The sequence below is a fragment of the Danaus plexippus genome, assembly GCF_018135715.1.
Source record: "Danaus plexippus chromosome 13 unlocalized genomic scaffold, MEX_DaPlex mxdp_15, whole genome shotgun sequence".
NCBI classification, from domain to species: domain Eukaryota; kingdom Metazoa; phylum Arthropoda; class Insecta; order Lepidoptera; family Nymphalidae; genus Danaus; species Danaus plexippus.
This window is the reverse complement of record NW_026869849.1, coordinates 3,743,195-3,764,589: the sequence shown is the minus strand read 5'-3', so window position 1 is coordinate 3,764,589 and position 21,395 is coordinate 3,743,195. Positions and strand designations below refer to the sequence as shown.

The window sequence follows — 21,395 nt, the reverse complement described above, 5'->3', positions numbered from 1 at the left end:
TACTTTATATAGACAATATTTACCAAGTTAACATGTTTCAAGTATTAAATATTTTAAAATCACAGGGTTTATAGTTACCGATTATGTCGTATATTCTTGTAACATGTCAATAATAGTTGCTTCGTTATATGTATTGTTCTTAGCATTATAAGCTACTGTTTTTTTTGCAATGTATGAATTTTAAATGCTGAGGAAAGTGATAATAAAAGTCTTAAAGCTCTAAACTGACCGAAATAATGGACAAAATAATAATTTATATGACGAAGGGATAAATGAAAATGTTATTATATGTTTCATGCTTGGTTTGTTATTATAGTTTAAAAGAGTCCATTTACAGTAGGTTTAAGATGTGGCATGCCGCTCTTTTGCGGTTTATCAGGCGACGATTGGTTTTAGGAATAATTTTTGCATCATCATTGACCTATTGCATTGTTAGTTTCCTTAAAGAGGTTAGTTTATAAAGTACATTATTCATTCGAAACACTGTTACTCAGGCAAGATTTAAAATTAAATATTTTTATATATTTCAGGGTAACAATAAAAATATGGTGTATCAAGATGTTTCTATAGAACATAAACCATTTGTGTGGAGAACACTTCAAGAGCACAACGAAACTCAAGATACTTTGTGTAGAAACTCAATTCAAGGAAAGTCTTTACTTGTGGATGACCGAGGTAATTTGTAATTCATTACACATAAAATTGTAATTTTTACCCACAATTCATTCATTCCATCTATGTGGATGGAGATCAGAGAGAAGTTTATATATTGCGTCAAAGAAATAGATATCGTAAGATACCAGCAGCAATATCCAAAGTCTGTCGTGTGATTTCTTACAAAATACAACTGTTATGCCATGACCTGTATGAACCAGATGAAATTGCTTGGTAAATTATAGATATATCTTTAATGATATCTAAGATTCATTGGTTTCATCAAAAACCATTACATAACTTTTCAGCAAAAGAGCTGTAAACATTTATACATCCCCACAAAGCATAATACAACTAAGACTAGTTTTTACCCACAGTATGGCTTGCTTGTTTAAAATTTGCAATAAAATAATATTAAAAAATTTTACATATTTATTTAATGGGTTCTTTAAACTTGTTTCAATGCTTTTCAAATATTTTCATGTCATTGGGCAAGAACAAACAATATATTTATGTTACAATAATCTTAAATAATAATAATTTGCTTACATTTAAGGTTATGTATGCCAAAGAATGGATTTGGCTAAGAATGGCTGTTGTAACATAGAAGCTAAACACACTCAGAGGTATAGCTGTAAATCATGCAAGAATAACAACTGTTGTGTTATATATGAATATTGTGTGTCCTGCTGTCTTGATCCCAGTAAGGTAAACAGAACGAGATTATTATGTATATGTCAAAGTGATAGATTTATAGAAAATCACTTCTGGATTATGATTTATATGATTCACCCATAATTGATTTTCAATTTTAATAAGTCTTTAAGGTAAAATTTTAATTATTACTACAATAATAGATTTAATAGAATTTTTATATATTATTATTCAGATTTAAGTGTTTTTGTGAATATAATATAACCAACTAAGCTTACTTTTTAATAAAAAAATCTCCAGTCATTGTCTTGTTCCGATGCAATTTTTGAGTAAAGATAAGTTTGCTATAAAATATGCCACATACATGCCTTCCAGCTCTTAATATTAAGTGATGTAACGAGTTTAAAAATTCAAACAATATTTCTTAATTACTGAGAAGATTCTATTAAAATGATAAAATACACATTTTTATGAACCAGGGTGAAAATACAATATGGCATTTATTTAAGTTAGGCCATGGCCACAAACTAACTGGTCAAATAATCATATTTTAACAGCAACTAAAGCCATTATGTTGTAATGTTTATGTTTTAATATAATTTCTATTCATGAAACTATTTATTTCTAAAATAATGTTAGTGTTTTATTCTTTCAGAGGAGTTTGTTAGAGTTGGTGCTGTCAAAGCTGTCAGCCGAGGAGAAGGTTTTGTTCCGTTCAATAAGCGACGATTATGAATTATGTCTAACAAAGTGCAGAACGAGTTCTCATAGTGTGCTTCATGAGAATTCCTATAAAGATCCCAGTCATAAGCACTGTTTTGGTGACAGAACAAATTCAAAGCCAACGGACTAGCAGTTAATACACAGATTAAAAAAACATTTATGACAAATGATCACAAAGCTGTTTGGATCATGACCTTAGTGAATTATTAGAGTGTAATATATAATATTATATTGTGACTGGATTGTGAGTGAAATATTTTTTAAAGATATCATATATCAAGTGAAATGGATTAAATATTATCAGGTATGTAATAAAATATGAATAGTAGATTTTTTATTTAAACATATTATACTTACAAGTGCACTTAATAATGAACGAAGTTTTTGTTTAAATTACTTATAGAAATTTTAATACAAGAGGCTATATGTATATGAAAAACAACAAAAATAAAAAAGATTATGAGAATGTTTCACATAATTTTTTAGTCTTAACTTAATTATAGTTACCAATTTCAAAGTAAGTTAGTAATGTTGAGGAATGTGAGCACAATATAGAATCACAAATATATTAAATAGTCAATTATTATGCTAATCTTTATAGAAAATGCATACATTTGTAATTTATTAGCTTTAAAAGATATGTTTAGTTAATGATCACACTATATATTGTATAATTTTAGATAGTAACTAACATCTGTATCCTACAGTATCCAGTTTTACTATGATTCACTCATGTGACAAACAACGTGATTATTTTCAAATAAAACCATCGTAATAGACTTAATTTATAGTTATATATGATTAAGAGTGGCTTTCCTAAACCGATACTAATAATTTCTGTTTCTCAACTGAGATGTTAAATATGTATGATAGGATGAACCCATATATAAGTTTTTATTCAAATGTGATGTCATGTACCTAACTTTATTAATGTATTAGCTTTATTTATGGCTTTTTAATAATATTCCATGGAAATAAACAAAAAATTTTATTAATAAAACATTATTAAACTATTTTAATACAGAGATAATTTTTTTATCAATAGAAACATATGATGTAACAACTTAATTTTCATTAAATAAATTGCTATTTATAATGAAACACATTCTATCATTGTAATGAATATTTAAAAAAAAAATGTTTTATTCTACATTTAATTTTAATACTTTATAATGTTTTCATATAAGAGACTCATAAATGACTTCTGTTTCAAACAATGTTATAGTTATTAGTAAGAAATTAGGGTTATTAGTAATTATTATTAAATTAATATTACTTCGTCCAATCCAATACTTTAATTTTGAAGTTAAGCGAGTTTTGATATTGTAATGTTAAATAGTTTTATTCACAATAGATAGAACATTTTGATAGAAATTGTGATATGTATTTAAATTGTATAGATAACAGCTCAGTAATCAGCGTATGCTTGTTATAAGTGTGCTCTATGCTTAAAAATAACGCCTTACATTGTTATGTGAAAGTTAAGTAATTAATATTTATTTATTTGAATAAAATATTTTTGTACTAATTTTATTAAATTTTTTTTTTTTGTATTAACCCCTAATAAGATCACATTTTTTTAAAGAAATAAGTCTAAAATGTATATTTTAGACTTATTCAATGTTTATTAAAAAACAATACTTTCCATGTCTATTTAATTAATATATATTTAAAACAAAATTTTTAATTCCGTCTGCTATCTCAGGGACATTAAGTCTATTCTATATAATGGTGCATATAATTTTGATGTTAAGATTGATCAGAATTATAATGATTAATGATTTTTATATAAATTTTAGCTAAACTATATAATTAATATTAAAAACTTGGAAAAATATCATAGATGACAAAGATTATTTGTTTTTTTTTTGCTAATGCTATTGATGAAATGTAATACGTCGTTGACGACTCCAGCGCCATCATATATGATTTGTGGGCGTCTTCGCGAGTTGTGAATAGCCGCTCATTAGTTGTGAACCTTAACAGATTAGTTGTGACTCGGTATAGTTGTAGTTCAACTTCACAAACGATTGTCATATTCAGTTCCGGATTTAGAATTTAAAACTTATTTTTTTTCCAATTACATAAGAGGTAGCTGAAGAGGCATTTGATTTTCTTCCCCTCTTTTCTCTACATACAGACGGATAAAATGATAAAAAAACTATTCTGTAATATTTCGGTTCAGGCCGATTCAAGAACAGAAATGTAAAATCTTAAACTATGCTTTTTAAATTGAGGACAGTTTCAGACATTCTGATTAACACACTGAATTTTCCGCGCTTATTATTGAACGAACTTTTGGACGTGTCCGTAATTTCAAATAGAATTTAATTTCTGAACATTAACGAATTGTTTTACTTATTTAAATTAAATAAACATCAAATAATACAAATTATTATTAAGCGAAACAAATTTTAATCTGCGTGACTTATTGGTTTCTAATAAGTCACGCAGATTAAAATTTTTAATTCAAATGTACATTAACAATTATCTATAGTTATAAATGAATATCAAAATTTACTATTAAAAACGATTATATTTACTATAACATAATTTTTACATCAAAACTTTAAGAATGTTACCGAACATGCGTGTTTATAGTATGTTAGACATTTTTATTGAGTTATTATGATTTTGCAAATATAATATTGACATTATGTATTTAAACATAATTCATTTAGACCAATATTTAGTACATTCCTTGTCAGTATGTCAGATAAATAAAAACAAACTGTTGCGTCACTGAGAAGCGAGGTGTCAGACAATCATTGTGAAGGCGAAACTACACGGCGGCCTTCCAGCAAGTGTACGCGCGATCAGTTGCTTTGTAACAGTGAATGGGAACGAATCATTATGCTCAGGTGAGTTTTTAAATATTATATATCGATACAGTCCGCTCGTGAAAAATAAAACACGTCTCTGCGATAAATTTAATTAGTTTTTAAAGTTATTACGGACAAAGTTTAAAGTAATTGTTTTTTTTTTTTGTTGTTAATTTAAGGACATGGTTTTAATAGCGACTCTTAATAACCTATTTCTCTATCAAAATAACACTGGTTACACTCTATTCTAAAGAATACTATAAAGAAATATTTGTTTATATAAACCAGTATTTCTTTACATAGGTTTTAACTTTTTCTTTAAAGCTATTTTTATTTCGTTAAATATCAACTATATAATTAAAAAACGTATCGAAAAAAAATTTAACACCTGGGCAGATTGATAAGTTAGGTAAAAATAAATGACACGGTAATACTAGTATACAAGTTATAACAGGTTTAGACAGGATATTGTTTTGAAGATGCATACCCGAAATTTCATACTGATATTTGAGTAAGTATTGCTTTGTCAAGCATTTAGATTTGACAAAATGTTGTTTCACTGTGAAAACGGAAAAAAGTGAATTTCGAGTGTTGATAAACATGTTTTTTTATTTAAAAAAATCTATCATCAAACGAAAAAATTATGGTGAATCTTCGCCGTCATTTAAGATGATTTACAAGTGGTTTACTGAGTTCCGTTGTGGTAGATCCAGCACGGAAGACGCTCCTCGCTCAGGAGATCCAATCAAGGTAACCACTTCAGAAATTATCAATGAAATCAATGATATAGTATTCTGAGATCGAAGAATTAAGTTGAGAGAGATAGATAGTCAGTACCTAATGTAAACAATTTATATGAGCGAGTTTTCAACATTGTACATAAACATTTGCTTAGGAAAAAAGTCTCTGCAAGATGGACTCCGCGTTTAAGTTATATCTTCTCTAAGGCCTACTTGAAGGCCTTGGAAAAGATTACTACAAAGAAGAGATCAAAAAACTCCAGCATCGTTATACCAAGTGTATAGCTCTAAAAGGTGATAACGTTGAAAAATAACCGACATCATTTCAAAAAAAGTAGCTCTTTGTTTAATTTTTAAAGGACTTATCAATCAACCCTCGTAAATCCATGCCCTTTAAACTTTATGTTTTACAATTTTTTTTTCTATTAAGTGGACAAGAAAATATAAATGCAAAGGAAAAAGAACACGTCGGTGTTAATAATAATAATAATAATATTCTTTATTGTACACCCTTAAATTAACAAATATTAGGATTACATTAGATAAAAATGTACAACTTGGCGGCCTTATCGCTAAAGAGCGATCTCTTCCAGACAACCAACAGTTACGGTGTTACCTACAGAACTAAAATTGTATAAGTGAAACGTGACCAATTTTATATTTTATAAAAATACATTAATAAATAAGAGATGAATTAAATACTATTGAAAAATGTTCCAGTATTAACTGTGGAACAATAAAAATAACAATAAAATAAAACAAAATGTAGCGATGCAATTTAATCTCACAAGATAACGGTAAATATACTATGTAGGTATTAACGTGTGTCTTATTTATTTGCATATGTATGTTTGGAAAGTAAATGGCACGTGTTATACATAAAATTAATTATATAAGGTTAATTTCGTTGTTTAATAGTACAGTACGAGGATAGTATTTTTATTGATCCAGTTATCTGATTGACTGCTAAGATAAATAATATTTTTTAGTATGTCATGTTTGTTGATCTAGATGATAAAGATTAGAAGCCCATGTATGAATCAAGAATATTGTATGTAGTTTCTAGAGTTAAATATTTATTGTAATGTCAACTTCATGTGATCATAAAAACGTAAAAAAAACACGTAACGTCAAATAGAAACTCTTTTTCTATTATTTATAAAATGCTGACAACACTTTGCTACATCAATTTTAACTGTAAGATATTCATAAAAGCAAGTGAACGAGGTGTTCACTTATTTTTAATGAACTGTTATCTCTTACCTGTTAGTTTTCCTTGTGTTAGGTCGTTTATACACTGGCAAAAATGTAAAATAATTACAAGCCAGACCGTTCAAGAGAGACGAGAAACTTGACATACTAAAAAATATTTTTATTTCATATATTTAATAATAGAAATAAGCCTCAGTGTGCTTAACTCAAATTTGCACCGTCACATTACATAGGCATCGTTAAGTTGTTAATTCATAAATCTTTTCAAATTATAGTATTAACGTGGGTGATTAAATGAGTAAATAAAGGAAATGTTCGTATGTAATCTGTAGATAAAAATTTGTGCTAAACATATGTGCTGATTATAGCGCAGGACCGACAATATCACATAATAAAATACATCAATAAAAAATAAGGAAAATAAATGACCGTGACAGCACTTCTAACTTTGAAACCAGTGTTTGAATTTCAATTATGTAATTATATTAAGTCAGTACCGTGAATCAATCAAAAAACAATTCTTCAATAACTTATAATTACTAAAAAAGACAACCTAATATCTCTGAACCTCATTTAATATAGATTTTGACATAAATTTAAAATAGTACATATACGGGTGAATTCAGAATCAGTTCCTATTATATATTAGATTAAAATAATAAAGATGAAGTTTTCACACACACCTAGACGTAGCTTATGATACTATAAAGAATATCACTTATGAAATAAGAAATTCAATCGATTGATGCATATATTATATTCACACGTACCGTTCCTGATAAAATCTTCGTAAGTGGCTGTCCTATCTTAGTTGAGTTCTCTGCCTGGTAAGAAATTGTTAAAATTGGGAAAATATAATGAGTTTTTCGCGAGTTTTATTCATTTAAATGAAACTAGTATTATTCGGATATACTATGCGGATTTTATTATTTAAAAACTACATAATCCCGACGTTTCGGTTACTTTGCAGAAACCATGATCACGGGCAGACGAAGTTTTAAATAATAAAATCCGCGTAGTATATCTGAATAATACTAGTTTCATTTAATTCGGAAAATATGTATATAGCTGGAATAAAGCCTTATAAAGACGATGGTTCTCGGGTATTTTACAATTGCAACTTTTCATATTTAGTAACCAAGTGACATAAATCTGGTGACGTCATTAAAAATCTGTAAACTTAAGTAAATTAATAGTTTCAGCTAAGCATTATATCGAAAATGCGAATTTCACCTTATCATAGAGCGAGATCTTAGGAAACTTCAGCGTTTGGTACTATGACTCGCCATTCTATTTCTCTGAGTGAGTCTTATTGATTATTTTGTTAGCTTTCAAATATTACAAATTTTCTATTTTTTTATCGCAAATAAGATTTTATTTAACATTCGATTTTTATTCTGGAGCTTCGATAAAGTAAGCATCTCTCAATGTTTGTAAGTGAAATACACGCAATTCTTGAACATTATTTACTTCAAATTAATCAAAATTGTTTTGATTAGTTCTCCTATTCGTAACAGTGAGAAAACGGATTCCATGATTATATTTAATTTTATATTGTCAATTTGAATTTCTGACCTTCCGTGGTACCTTGGTATTTGTTATGAAGGTCAAAAACCAATCAAAGAAAACGTTTAAAGTGCTTATTCTTCTTACATTTCATTACCCTATATGTTCTTTTATGAGCACTTGTACGAGGATAGAACTCATTCTATCTTTAACAATGCAATATTGAAATATTTTATTTTTCTCAACAAAAGGATGTTAAGATGAAACAAATTAATTACTACATATCAAAACAATTTATACACCTTCCATTAAATACATTTGTATTTACAAACACCCACAATTTATGACAGTCAAAAAGAAAGAGTGTTTTATTATTTATAAGAGTAGGTACGTATTACCTCACAAACACTGCATTTACTTACACTACGCTTGTTAAAAATTATAATGCTTCCAGTAGAATTACCGGAAAGTAATAAATAAAATAAAAAAGTTACTTTTTTTATTTCTTTTAACACAATACTTGATTAAATTGAAAAAATAAAAAGTAATATGTTATATATGTAATTATTTCGTCTACTTAGAACTATGGAAAACACTACACTGCTTAATTTTACTTTTATCAAAATCGAATGCTTTAATAGTAGACTTTAATAATACAATGATTTATTTCCGGTGACATCTTCTATACGACATAATGGGAATGCGGCTCTTCATGGTCAACTAATTCATTCAGTATAACTTACAATTGTCGACTAAAAATAGATAATAGAAAGGCAGATAGATACATACATGAACTATATAATATAAAAACATTAAACCTAAAGTAAATTAGGATTTAAACTTTTAGAATGATGTACACTAGTTTTTCCAAAAACAATTTTTTTTTTAATATTCTCTTTTAAGTCTTAAGTAATGATATATTTATGAGAAACCTTTGGAAGAGAACTTTTTTAATAGACCAAAAAAAATGTTCTTTCGAATTTTTGTCGAGGAGTTGTATTCTCAAAAAAGCCTGTTTTCCAAGAAACAGACAGGCTAGTGTTTGATAATTATGCATTCTATCTGACGGGTAAATAGAAATGAAGCCGAAGGTCGTGAACACTCCATTCTAATAAGAGCCTATGCACTCTTGGCTTAAAGATATCTTAATTGGAAAAGGCCTTCCATTTCCAATTCGGATTTCCTTAAACTGGTAAACTTTTTCCAATCCATAGTTGTGCGTATGAAAAAAGAGAAAGCGAAACGCTTCAAGAAAGATTTACAAAGAAAGGGTGGAGTCCAATGCTTTTCTGGTTGTTTCATAGTAGTTGCCAAAATGGATTTTGCACTTGTTGCAGAGTCTCGTTATAATGTAATCTAGAAAATGTCGAGAAGCTTACGCCTGTTACCAAGGTAAGGGAGGTGGTATACGATTGTGGTTTTCAACATGAATTTTGGGTGAAAAGAGGGAGAAGCGAACAGTATTGCTTTCTCCATTGTGTTTGGGGTGAGACTTCTTTTATGACCATTCTTTACATCTTGGAGGTTTTTGTTTTTGGTCCCGTATCAAGAAGGTCTATACGGTTCGACATCGAGGTTAAAAGGGTTACTTTAATTGCAATAACACTGATATGCCAAAGTAACTGAAGTCTGGAACGTGGATTACACTGGATGACAGAAAATGGAGCCAATTTCATAACGGAATAAGTAGGTAAATCGAGGAGACTACTGTTCACGATGACAAACGGAACACAACAAGAATAGAACGATATAACCCAAAGAGTCAGTGCACTCCTGGCTAGCCACCTTGTGACGCGGTCAACGTATTAAAAGTATATGCCACAATAACTCTCATATCACTCGACCCCCAGATAGCGTAATGTAAAAAACATTGTAGAAAAAAATAGTTTCTTACGACGTAACACTAAACTGGTGTCGGATAATGACCATCAAGATCTTAAAACTTCGTTCACAATTAATAATACATATATAATATTCATAGTTATTCATGCGTCCTCAACTTCCTACTCACGGATGCCGAATGCGATCCTATATCAATGGAAAGGGATCGGCGTTATAGTTATATACAAAAACTAGGTCAAGTATTAAACCTATCTGACAGATACCCTAAACTACTCAATTGCTTAGAAAAATCTACGAACGGAAAATATATAGGCGTCACCCTGAACATCACGCGGTTAAGGCCGTTCATAATAACAGTTTCAGAACGATACGCAACAATCTAGTGAACAGGGCAAAAAGTAAATAGCGCTCTCCCAAACAGTGCTGACAGTTCACAGTAACTAATTGAACAATTCATAGGAACCGCCCAAGCCGTTCGGAGCCTTCAAATGAAGCAAACCAGAGATTCTCAATCTTTGAACGTCGAATGGAATCGTAGCGATTGGAACCAAACCTTAGTACAAAGCAGCCATACATAACCATGATAAGGAAACCTTTAAATCGATTTAATACAGAGAATTGTGTTTTAAGTTCAATATTTAATTTATCGAGTAATCTTATTAATAATAATACCGTTATGTTTGGTATAAGCTTAAGCTGTCCTGACAATAGTTTATGATTCCAATTCCAAAAGAGCTGCACATCTTTTTGCTTTGAAATAATTGAAACAAACTATTTTTATTTAGTCCACCAAAAAGTTATGCTAAAAATTCATTTTTTTTTGTAAATATAAATATGACAAACATTCGTGTTTTGAATTGTTAATTTATATTACATATTTGAAAGTAGGTATGTATGATATTTAAATGGCCTGATATTCGTCGCTTAACGAAACCTATTGTGTTTATTTAGTGATAGGAAAACATAAAAAGTATATATTACAGCTCTGCTATAATCGTTTCAACAAATAATTGTAAAGATTCTGAAGAGTCCGTTTTGACGGAATAAATTTAAATGTGACACATATCATAAAAATTTCAGGCGTTTTTTAGTATTTTATTCATAATAAAATTATGACACATATATATTTTTTGTTTTAGCTTTAAATTAGTTATGTATTTCAATAAAATTCAGTCACGTACAATAAACAGTTTTTGGCACTTCACAGATACCTAGAATCCATATTTACACAAATGCATTAAACTCATTCATTAAAGAAAAACAAAATGGACGATGTTTTTGTTAAAGATAATATAATTGGTTATAAATATTTTAAATTTGTTTTCCACACTTCCCAAGAATAAACATCAAAGGTGGACATGTTACAAAAATTATAGGTACTTCAAAATGTTTATACTCATCTCTAGATGTTACGAATGGGAATTGGATTCTCAAATGATCTGACGTTTGATTAATAATTTGTAATTTCAATATATTCATTTAGTTTTGAAATAAAGGATTCGTTTATTTTTAAGCCATCAATCTTTGTTTTTGATATTTATGTATTTACATATAAATAATGGTAGGTATATGCCATATGGAACGATCCCATCCTATGACAATTCGTTAATTGTATTTTTTTGTGATTGAAATTGTGATTCATCTCAACTAATATTAGTTCCATCGTGCTTCCAGATCAAAGGAAACTTCGGACATTTAAAATATATTTTACCTATTAGTTCATATATTTTTGTATTAATACAAATATTTTTGTTAAATCAATTCAATGCCGATAAAGATCTAAGTCGTTTTGGAAAATTTTTAGATTATCACTTCTGATTTTTTTTTCACATTCATATCACCTATTAAATAGGAAAATTGTGTAGATAATAATGTTATCCTTCACTTTCGTTCATTAAGTATATTACTAAATAATAAAAGATTTTTAATTTTTTTTCTAATAAAATATTTACCCATAAGAAAATTGTTTTAAATCTACTACTAGGTGCTTATTTTTGAAATATTTATTTATAATTTTATTAGGAAACCTTGGTATATCTACAGAATAAAATTAAAAAAACTTTCCAAAGACATTATGTATAAAATATCATCCGTATTGTTGATTTATGATTAAATTAGAATAAACAATAAAAATAATACTTTAATTGTACTAAATACCACTCTTTATAATATAAAAGTTATATCATTACATTATCTTATTTTATCACAATTTTATCAAAATCTTAAGCCGCCTTACAATCTTTACTATTGTGGAGATAACACTGATAGACGTAAGTTTTATATTTATATTAAATATTTAATTCGCAGTACCATCACGGATCCATATGTTTATAAAACCTAGTTGTTGCCTCTACCAGTCTCATGATCCGAAATTTTTTATTGAGAAAATAATATGATTAGGCTGTCATTTTTTAAATAAATTAGTAATATTACTTATCTAAATTAAGATTTCCGTTGGTTCTTAACATCGGAAGTACCTACACGTCAAGTCTAGGGTTACATAACATGGTCCATGTGGTAGGGTAATCTTTTAATTAACATTCTTTGTAATGGGATAGCCATTAGAATGAATTTTACACGCATATGCGTGTCTGAGCTTTGAAAGTTTTTTGATAATGGCTATTGGCTATTGGCTTTTAATTTAATATGCACATTGGGAAGGAAAAATTTAAACGGCAACCGCAATTTGAGGAATAGAGATAATACTCCCTGTAAATATATAATATTGTAAATATATTATATCCCTGTATATATATATTAAGATTCATGAACATTTGAACTTTATACCATGACTATTCTTTTATTTACTTGAAATACGTGGATTACGAATAAACGAAACATTACTAAAAATGATTATTATACGGAATCCCGTTTATTTCAAAATCATGAACTTTATATCTGACTGACGAAAGCTATGAATGAGATTTTAGTGGCTATTGTTATTACTTTTTATTTTTTTTTAATTTATTTCTAATTAGAGCCCATACAGCGAGTGACAAACGACTTCTTTTGGTAAAATAAATAAAGCAAAAAGGTAAAAAGATAAAATATATTGTATTTAACCAACTTTGAATAAAGAATGTTAGTATTACAAATTTTGTGATTTTCATTTATTATATCCTACTCCAAAAAAAAATATATATTTTTCATAACATTTAATATTTACACGGTGTCAGATAAATCATTGGATATATACTTGAAATAACAGCAATATAATCAAAATAAATATATATGAGCATACATCTTACTGGCTACTAGGAATTACACTATTTATTGGATAAGTTATTATTGGTTATGTCATATAGATTTATAAAATAAAATAAAATAAAAAATAGTGCTTGCAGTTTCACTTCGTATTGTGGAAATGAAAAAAGGAAGGGGTAGAAATGAATTATTGTATAAATATTGTTTACAATTCAAAATTGACCCACCCATTTGCTCTTGCACCGACTTCCTACCCCCCTACCCGGGAGCGTTGAACGTTTAACGCAACCTCGTTGGAAGTCGCATAAGAAGATCACATCAATAATCTTCAAAGTTTTCTTACGTCTAAAATTTATATAAATTGTAGGATGTAATATTATAAGAACTAATACTTGTCTCTTTTATATCACTACCAACCTCCAACTTTCTCTATTACGTCATTTCACATTTATTGTCATAAATCAACCAGCTCGATTTTCCGTCTATGACATTAACGTCAAAACAAGGATTTCATTTACCGCTAGCCAAATTGTTTCCATATTTTCCGTTATTTTATTCAAATCTGAATATGCTTGGTATATATGTCTTACTGTTCCCTTTGTGACGATCTTAAAATCTTGGCATGACAAGTGAAGGTAAGTTTTATGAAGATGGAAAATAGTTTTGCTGTCGAATAAATTAATTATTATTTTATGTATTCATCCTTGAAGGAAATGAAAATTTTATTGAAAGTTTATATATATAGATGTATTTACTTGCTTTTACCGATTACTTAGTTCGCGCTAGATTTGAAAATATCAGTTAAATCTCAATATAATATGTAGGTGGCTTTTTACAAACCATTAAACTACCATGCGTAGCGGAAAATTTTGAAAATAATGTAAACTTCCTAAAAGTAGTTACTTTTACCTGTTTTTCACAGTTTTCATTGATTCACAGCTCCATATTTTTTTGTGATCATTGCGTTTATAGTAGGCAGTAATTCACAAGATAAATGAAATGAAAAATAAAACAAACAAACTTTATCTTCCTGGTATTATACTAATATAAAATTATAAAACAAAGTTTGAAATTCTCAGTTGGAATAACGGAGCAGCATGTTTTTTCTTATGCTCGTATGGTTACACTACATCCGGTCCGTTTTCTATTCATAAATCGTTGCACACCAAGGCTGGTCATTAGATGAAAAACGGGAAACTCTTCGTATTTAGTGTGAACATATGAACTTGTGCTAAGCCTACATTATACATAAGATAAAACAGTAATGGCTGTAAGCGAACTATGTTTTGTTGATCTGTTCCACAATATTGTTATCGTAAACACCATTATATCGCTGTTTCTTTAAGATTTGATGTATTTAAACCTTAAAATGTACTTTGGTTCAGTTAAATTTAAAATTTGTAATAATAAAAAAGACATGGTGTCTGACATACAGCGCCTTCTTGTTCGGTTGTCCGGTTCTTTCATATAGAATACAACTGTAACACCATTTTTTCGATATTTTATTCAGTTTTTCGTGAAGAAACAATCATCCACTCATTCATCTATCCTTTCATACAAACTCTGTTCATAATAATATCTAAGGATATAAAGACTGCTATATAACAAGCTATGTGGCAAGGTTCTATGTGTGGTTTGTTTCCAGTTGTTGTTCACGACGTTGTCTGCTAGTGAGCAGCGTGTTAACGGCGCTGTTAGTTGGCGCGCTGGTAGCGGTGCTGGTGGTGCAGCCGTGGGCCAACCACAACCAGACGCGCTATCGCCGCGCCGCAGTCGCCGCCAATGGATACGAATGCGCTTCTGTTGGACGGTGATTTATTATATGTCAAACAATGCACACCCTTGCAACTTCAACTGTTGAACACATACATATATCCTTAAGAAAGTAATCAACGGGACAAATTTTTGCTATTTACGGCCCATGACGGCGTAATTCGAACATTTCATCTCTTAAATGAATATAAGTTCTATCTATTCTATCCTTGGAAAACGTACTTATACAATATTTAGTAAAATTTACTTTTTGATTTTTATACTGCTTATCCACCTATGGGCTTATGTTCATATATTGTTTTTTTAAATAATATTGGTAGATAAGTAAAATTATATTGATTGAACACTTTGTCTATGTATCATAAATTTAGCACGTATGCAGATAAAGATTGGCAGTCCAAATATTACAAGTCCATTAATTTGTGGTCAGATAACAAATTATCTAAATTGTGCTTCCATTACAGCTTCTAAGTTTTCCCCGTTATTTTTATCTTTGATTTCCTTTATTTTAAAACAAAAAGCCGCATTCGAATATATATTTTGCCGACGACATGTACTTAAAATTAATTACATAATTCCGTTTAGTAGTTACAGATAGTAGCTTGTGTCATAGGAATTTTTAGCAGAAAATTAGATTTAAATAAGTGCTCAGTTTGTAACCTAGACTCCCTTTCTGTTGAAAGCAAATTCAACTCCTGAGTATATTATCAGGCATAGATAACAATCCTTTCGTCTCAGCATAGCGCCTGTGTGTCGTGTGGAGTATGCACAACAAGAGCCTTCGACAAACAAACAACTTTATGAGTACTAATTTTCACAATTATCTTTAAACATTTGTCTGAAATGGAATATATCTCCAACATGACCGTAATAAACTTTGGTCTGAGCCTAAGAAAGTAATACTCTTAATAAACTGTGGTAAATAATGTCTTAGCAATATATTTTTGGTATAATTTCAGCGCTATATTGGAAAGGCAGGGCTCTGCAGTGGATGCGGCTATAGCGACGTTGTTTTGTGAGGGAATTTCGTGTGCACAATGCATGGGCCTCGGCGGCGGATTCTTAGCAACCATTTACGACGCACAGACTCGTCGAGTACGAGTCATCAACGCGAGAGAACGAGCACCAGCAGCAACAACAGAAGGCATGTTCGCCAACGCGTCTTCAACCGTAGGAGGGCTGGCAATCGCCGTCCCTGGAGAACTGAGAGGCTATGGCGCTCTCCATCGGGAGTACGGACGCCTTCCTTGGTCGGAGTTGGTACAGCCGACGGCGGAACTGTGCCGGCAGGGACATCGCGTCAACGAATACATGGGTCGGGTCTTGAAATCATACAGCACCCGAATTCACAACGAACCTACAATGCGGTATTTATTTTTTTCTATACTTATTATAACATATTCTTCTACTTCATTAAAATAAATACACACATGTACGAAGCCGATAAACCTCCTTATCGGTTTCTGTTGTAAGACTTTCTTCGAGTTAATTTTAATATTTTATCGACTATAACGTCTTGTTTTAAGTACGTAACTTCAGAATAAATAAGTATCATATGGTTTGTGAATATCGTTTTGACTGGTACACAATTAGTCGATATAAATATCAATTTTTTTTTAGTACTTGATATGTTTTCATAATAAAATAAACAATGTTATGAAATTGATTAATTCTAAATACTAAATCAAATTCCTATAACGGATGGGTTGAAAGTCTCCAGTCTGAATGAGAGTATAATAAAAATACTTATGTCTATTATTATTGGCTTTCAGCGAATTATACGTCAATCCAGCGACCGGGGAGGTCTGGAACGAGGGCGATTACATTCGAGAACCAACCCTAGCTCGTACTCTCGATATCATCGCAGAGGAGGGCCCGGAGGCGATTCACAATGGTTCCTTAACGGGGGCGCTCGTCCGCGATATACAGAACTTGGGAGGAATTATAACAGAAGCGGACCTCAACAACTACAGGTATGAATCACAAAATATAATATTTACATTCCATACACTTCTTAGGCTTTTGTGGTCAGAATAAACCTTATACAATATGTACATAATATATGTGCCATTTACAAATTTCTTAACATTAAATCTTTAATAGGTTCCTTGTACGCACAGAATTTTTGTCGTTCTCTAGACTTATTTTATCTGTTATCGCTGATGTCTTTTAAACTGATCTATCGAGCTTCCCTTATAGTTAAAATTTATCAAATCGTCGTTTCCATCAGAGTGGAGTGGCAAGAGCCAATCGAAGTGCCTTTATCAGAGGAACACACGCTATACTCGGTGCCGCTGCCGGGCTCGGGCTCCGTGCTGGCCTTCATCCTCAACATGCTCAACGGCTGGGTGGGCGTCAACAGCGACGTAGCGCGCGGCTCCAACCTTTACTGGCACCGCGTCGTAGAGACATTCAAGTATGCGTACGCAAAACGAACCGGTCTAGGCGACCCTTCACGCTCTAATCTGACGTATCAAATTCGTGACGTAAGTTCTGCCGTTATTTTTTCTTGTGGTGTATCATAAACACTGTAATTTCCATTAAACTATGAGAAATTCCATATTTATTATAATTAAATCAGCAGTTAACCGTCTGATAATGTATGTACCTGTCTATATATGTCCAATGTGAAAAGATAGCCTGGTAATTTTCCTTTTTAAAACCAGTCTTTTACAATTGTATGATAATTTACATATGTATCGTGGTAACTAAAAACTTTATCTTTTGTTCGTCTCAAAGGCGGTGCGCCAAACAAAACATTTTTATCCTCTGTTTATATCTAAGTGTATGAACGCTGGGTACCTCATTTTTAGCTGGAACACAATCTCTCAAACATTGCATGGGCCCGATCGTTCCGAAATCTAGTGGATGACAAGCGTACTTTTTCTGATTGGAGGCATTATGGAGCCATATTCGAGGGCGCTGACGATCACGGCACGGCGCACATCGTCGTGATTGCTCCGGATGGCAGCGTTGTGTCGGCCACAAGCACCATTAATTATATGTAAATAACGCACAAATAAGCTCACTCATTGCTCATCACCGTCTAAACACTGAGACGTAACAATGCGATGACTTACAGTTGGGGTTCTCAGCGGAGATCCACAAGTCTAGGGATCATGTTGAATAATGAAATGGACGACTTCTCGATACCGAGCCGTGACTCCTCCTACGGAATGCCGCCGTCACCAGCCAATATGCTAGCACCGGGCCTGCAACCGCTGAGCTCCATGGTACCGAGTGTCGTACTCTCAAGGAACGGTACTGCAGATTTGGTGATTGGAGCAGCTGGAGGGACAAAGATCACAACACAAGTTGCACTGGTGAGACATAGTTGTATATTGATACTTTTTTACTGTCATAACAAACGTTTTATCGTCCTCTCTGTCACTAGGTTGCGATGCATTCAATTTTGGAAGGCGATGAATTGTCTGATATAATTCCAAGACCTCGTCTCCACCATCAACTCATGCCAATGGAAGTCGAATATGAATCTGATTTCAAACATGTAAGTCCAAATTTAAAATGTTTATTTTTAAATTTATATAACAAAAAAATGGTCACTGTAACCAACATAGATTTCAACATTTATAAAGGTAAGTTACTTCTACTGATGATACAAAACACTTAAAGAAAAACACTCCTTATTATTCTATTCACCATTGACAATACATCCACACAGAAGTCGTCAATAGATCTATGCCTTTTAACATATAATATTTTACATATATCTTAAATAGGTCTTACATTTTTTCACTGATTCCAGAAATCAATTGGTATTTCTTGAATTTTATTCAAGCTCACGCTTTTGGAAGGGCACAGATAATCACTTGTTTTATTTAACGAATTAGATCAAAAGAAGAAAAGTCTGAACAACAGACGAACTGAAGACTATTTCAAATACTATTATACAATTAACTAATATAATTAAAACTTGTTGTATTTCAGAGCGTGATTGAATCATTGCGCGCTCGAGGCCACGCGACGACAGAGCGAGGTCCGACGGCCGGGTTCGCGGCCATGGTCGGGGCGGCCAGAGAACACGGATTTATAGTCCCGCAAACAGACAGACGCCGCGTCGGTAGCGTTGATGGTTTCTAGCCTCTAGGCCTTTCACGATTGAAAATAAAATCGTGTGTGAATTTGATATGAAATTTTTAAATGTATCGCAAACAGAAACGAAAACACTGGATTCGGTTTTCCGTCACTAATTAAGCACATTTTTTTCATAAAAGCGCTGATTTTAATGGTGCCTTAAATCAGGTAACCCCGTGTTTGTTTATGAAAGTCGTGATTGTCAAATATTTTTTTTTTAGTTTTGTGACTGTTATTTGATTATCTGCAGTTTACGCTGCGTGTGAAATTCGTTTTATTTTAATATTCGTAGTATTATTTAACGTTATCATGTTAATTGCATTTTTCTGTGGTTTTAAGATTTTTAAGCTAATGCTAATCGTGTACTTAAACTTAAATTGCCTCGGTTTGATCTTCGATATTAATATTAACAAATTGAAACCGTCAGTATTAATTAATTCGATATGCCAAAAATATTCGTTATGGTCGTTTGTAAATAGTTTTTTTTTTTTAATTTATGTAAGACGCTGTGAATATATTTTAACTAGGAAATAAAGACAAATTGGACAGTAAAGATATTTATTTATTTTGTTATGTGAATATCTCGGATACTTTTGATATAAAATAAACCTTGGAGATTGTGAATAGTTTTTCATTACCTTACTTAAATTTAATGGACTTGAATCTATAGAAAGTCAATTTTGTGTCCCAGTGAGGATTATAGAATAGACCAAGTCCCAGCATCATTAAGGGCTTTTAAACTGTCTGCAAAAGTTCTACACGAGTTCCATATTTACATAAAGCATTTTGTATTAGACACCAACACAGTATCGAATCTTAAACCACGACTAATCACTCTCAGATTCTTTGATTTTGAGTCCTGACTAGAACGACTTTTAACAAATATCGTTGATTTTTTTAAATATTTTCTTCAAGATATATTTGACATTTCTTACACTTGCTACCCCTACCAGACACCCCTAAAATGTAATGAATCATAATTATACTCTGGTTATAAAATTCGTTATAAGTATAAAAGCTGACTTTTATATAGGTTACTTGGGGACCTACAAAAACATGTTACCTAAATAGCCAGACAATTTTAATGGTTTTTACATTTTTGCAGACATTGTAAGTCCACTGTAGCTGCGAAAACGAGTGAGATTGGGTGATTGAGTCTATTACGACCTTTTAATAATAGAAGTTTATTGTATAAAGAAATTATTGTACTAATTTATACAGCTTTACTATCTGTTCCGTGCCCAAGTCACCATAATCGAAACTTAATATTCGCATGTCATACTTTCAGAAACTTTCAGCTTATATACTCTTAATATAACGAAATGTTGGCCATCAAGGTCTCTTGGGCTATTATACTAATTTTATAGCATTAAAACCGTCTAGCATCTGACAGTCTATTAAAAAATGTATATTTTAATTTTTTAGTAAAAAATCAGGAATCTTGTTTAATAAATATTCCAATAAAACGAAAAAGTTCGTTTTTAAACACCTCATCTTTGAAATAATTCTTGTTAAGAGCATCTTTACATTTTTTGGAAAAATCTCAATTCACAAAATCTCAAATAGTCTTCAAAGGTTGAATATCGGCATAGTTTTACAAGTCTTCAATAACTCATTTGCTTTCCTACAATTACCTATAGTTAAATAATAGAACTCATCTCCCGTTACCCTAATTAACCGTTTTGGAATCAGAATTTATAAGTAATATAATGCAAACAAAATTAAAGACTTTTAAATGAAACTAATATTTTTTCGGATATACTACGCGTGCTTTATTTTTTTACAAAACTATATACTCCCGACGCTTCGGTCACTTTTCAGTAAAGTTTCTTACGAGAAATTTATTAGGTACTTTAGAGATATGCTTATAAGCACTAAATCACTTTCGACAGGTTCGTGGTCTAATTTATTTATCATTCATTTTATTTAAATATCAAATTTTACTGTTTATATGTCTTAGTTTGAATTTCTTTGTCCCAATGTAATAATTTCTGTAAAAGTTGCTCACCCTTTCAGCAATATCGTTAGAATATAATATTTTAAATTCTATTGGTATATATTTTTAGGATGAACTATAGTGGCTGTATCCTACTAATACATTATCGACTTAGGATCATACTTTTTTTACTCAAATATTGAGTTATCCACGGTGTAAACAAGATTGTCTTAG

General features: G+C 30.8%; 2 protein-coding genes across 3 annotated transcripts; both read left to right on the top strand.

Annotated features, from left to right (window-relative positions):
• On the top strand, window positions 1-3,569 carry LOC116770194 (SREBP regulating gene protein). The gene is made up of 4 exons (XM_032661561.2): window positions 1-449; window positions 531-675; window positions 1,211-1,362; window positions 1,964-3,569. The coding sequence occupies exons 1-4, from the start codon at window positions 273-275 to the stop codon at window positions 2,159-2,161; spliced, it is 672 nt and encodes a 223-aa protein (XP_032517452.2). The 5' UTR covers window positions 1-272; the 3' UTR covers window positions 2,162-3,569.
• A 1,194-nt stretch (window positions 3,570-4,763) lies between these two features.
• LOC116770193 (glutathione hydrolase 1 proenzyme-like) lies at window positions 4,764-19,849 on the top strand. Of its 2 annotated transcripts, none has more exons than XM_032661560.2 (9): window positions 4,764-4,892; window positions 15,003-15,167; window positions 16,090-16,497; window positions 16,903-17,103; window positions 17,361-17,616; window positions 17,944-18,134; window positions 18,213-18,453; window positions 18,525-18,638; window positions 19,079-19,849. In XM_032661560.2, the coding sequence occupies exons 1-9, from the start codon at window positions 4,885-4,887 to the stop codon at window positions 19,229-19,231; spliced, it is 1,737 nt and encodes a 578-aa protein (XP_032517451.1). In that variant the 5' UTR covers window positions 4,764-4,884; the 3' UTR covers window positions 19,232-19,849. The 2 variants fall into 2 exon arrangements, with proteins under 2 accessions (XP_032517451.1, XP_061383827.1); XM_061527843.1 differs by lacking the exon at window positions 4,764-4,892 and adding an exon at window positions 13,832-13,992.
• Window positions 19,850-21,395: the final 1,546 nt, after the last annotated feature.

Coding starts and splice junctions, on each gene's coding strand:
- LOC116770193 (XM_032661560.2), top strand. Junction 17,104..17,360: donor GCGGACCTCAACAACTACAG/GTATGAATCACA, acceptor CGTTTCCATCAG/AGTGGAGTGGCAAGAGCCAA. Junction 18,454..18,524: donor TCACAACACAAGTTGCACTG/GTGAGACATAGT, acceptor CTCTGTCACTAG/GTTGCGATGCATTCAATTTT.
- LOC116770194 (XM_032661561.2), top strand. CDS start 273: ATGAAAATGTTATTATATGTTTCATGCTTGGTTTGTTATTATAGTTTA. Junction 450..530: donor TTGTTAGTTTCCTTAAAGAG/GTTAGTTTATAA, acceptor TATATATTTCAG/GGTAACAATAAAAATATGGT. Junction 1,363..1,963: donor GCTGTCTTGATCCCAGTAAG/GTAAACAGAACG, acceptor TTATTCTTTCAG/AGGAGTTTGTTAGAGTTGGT.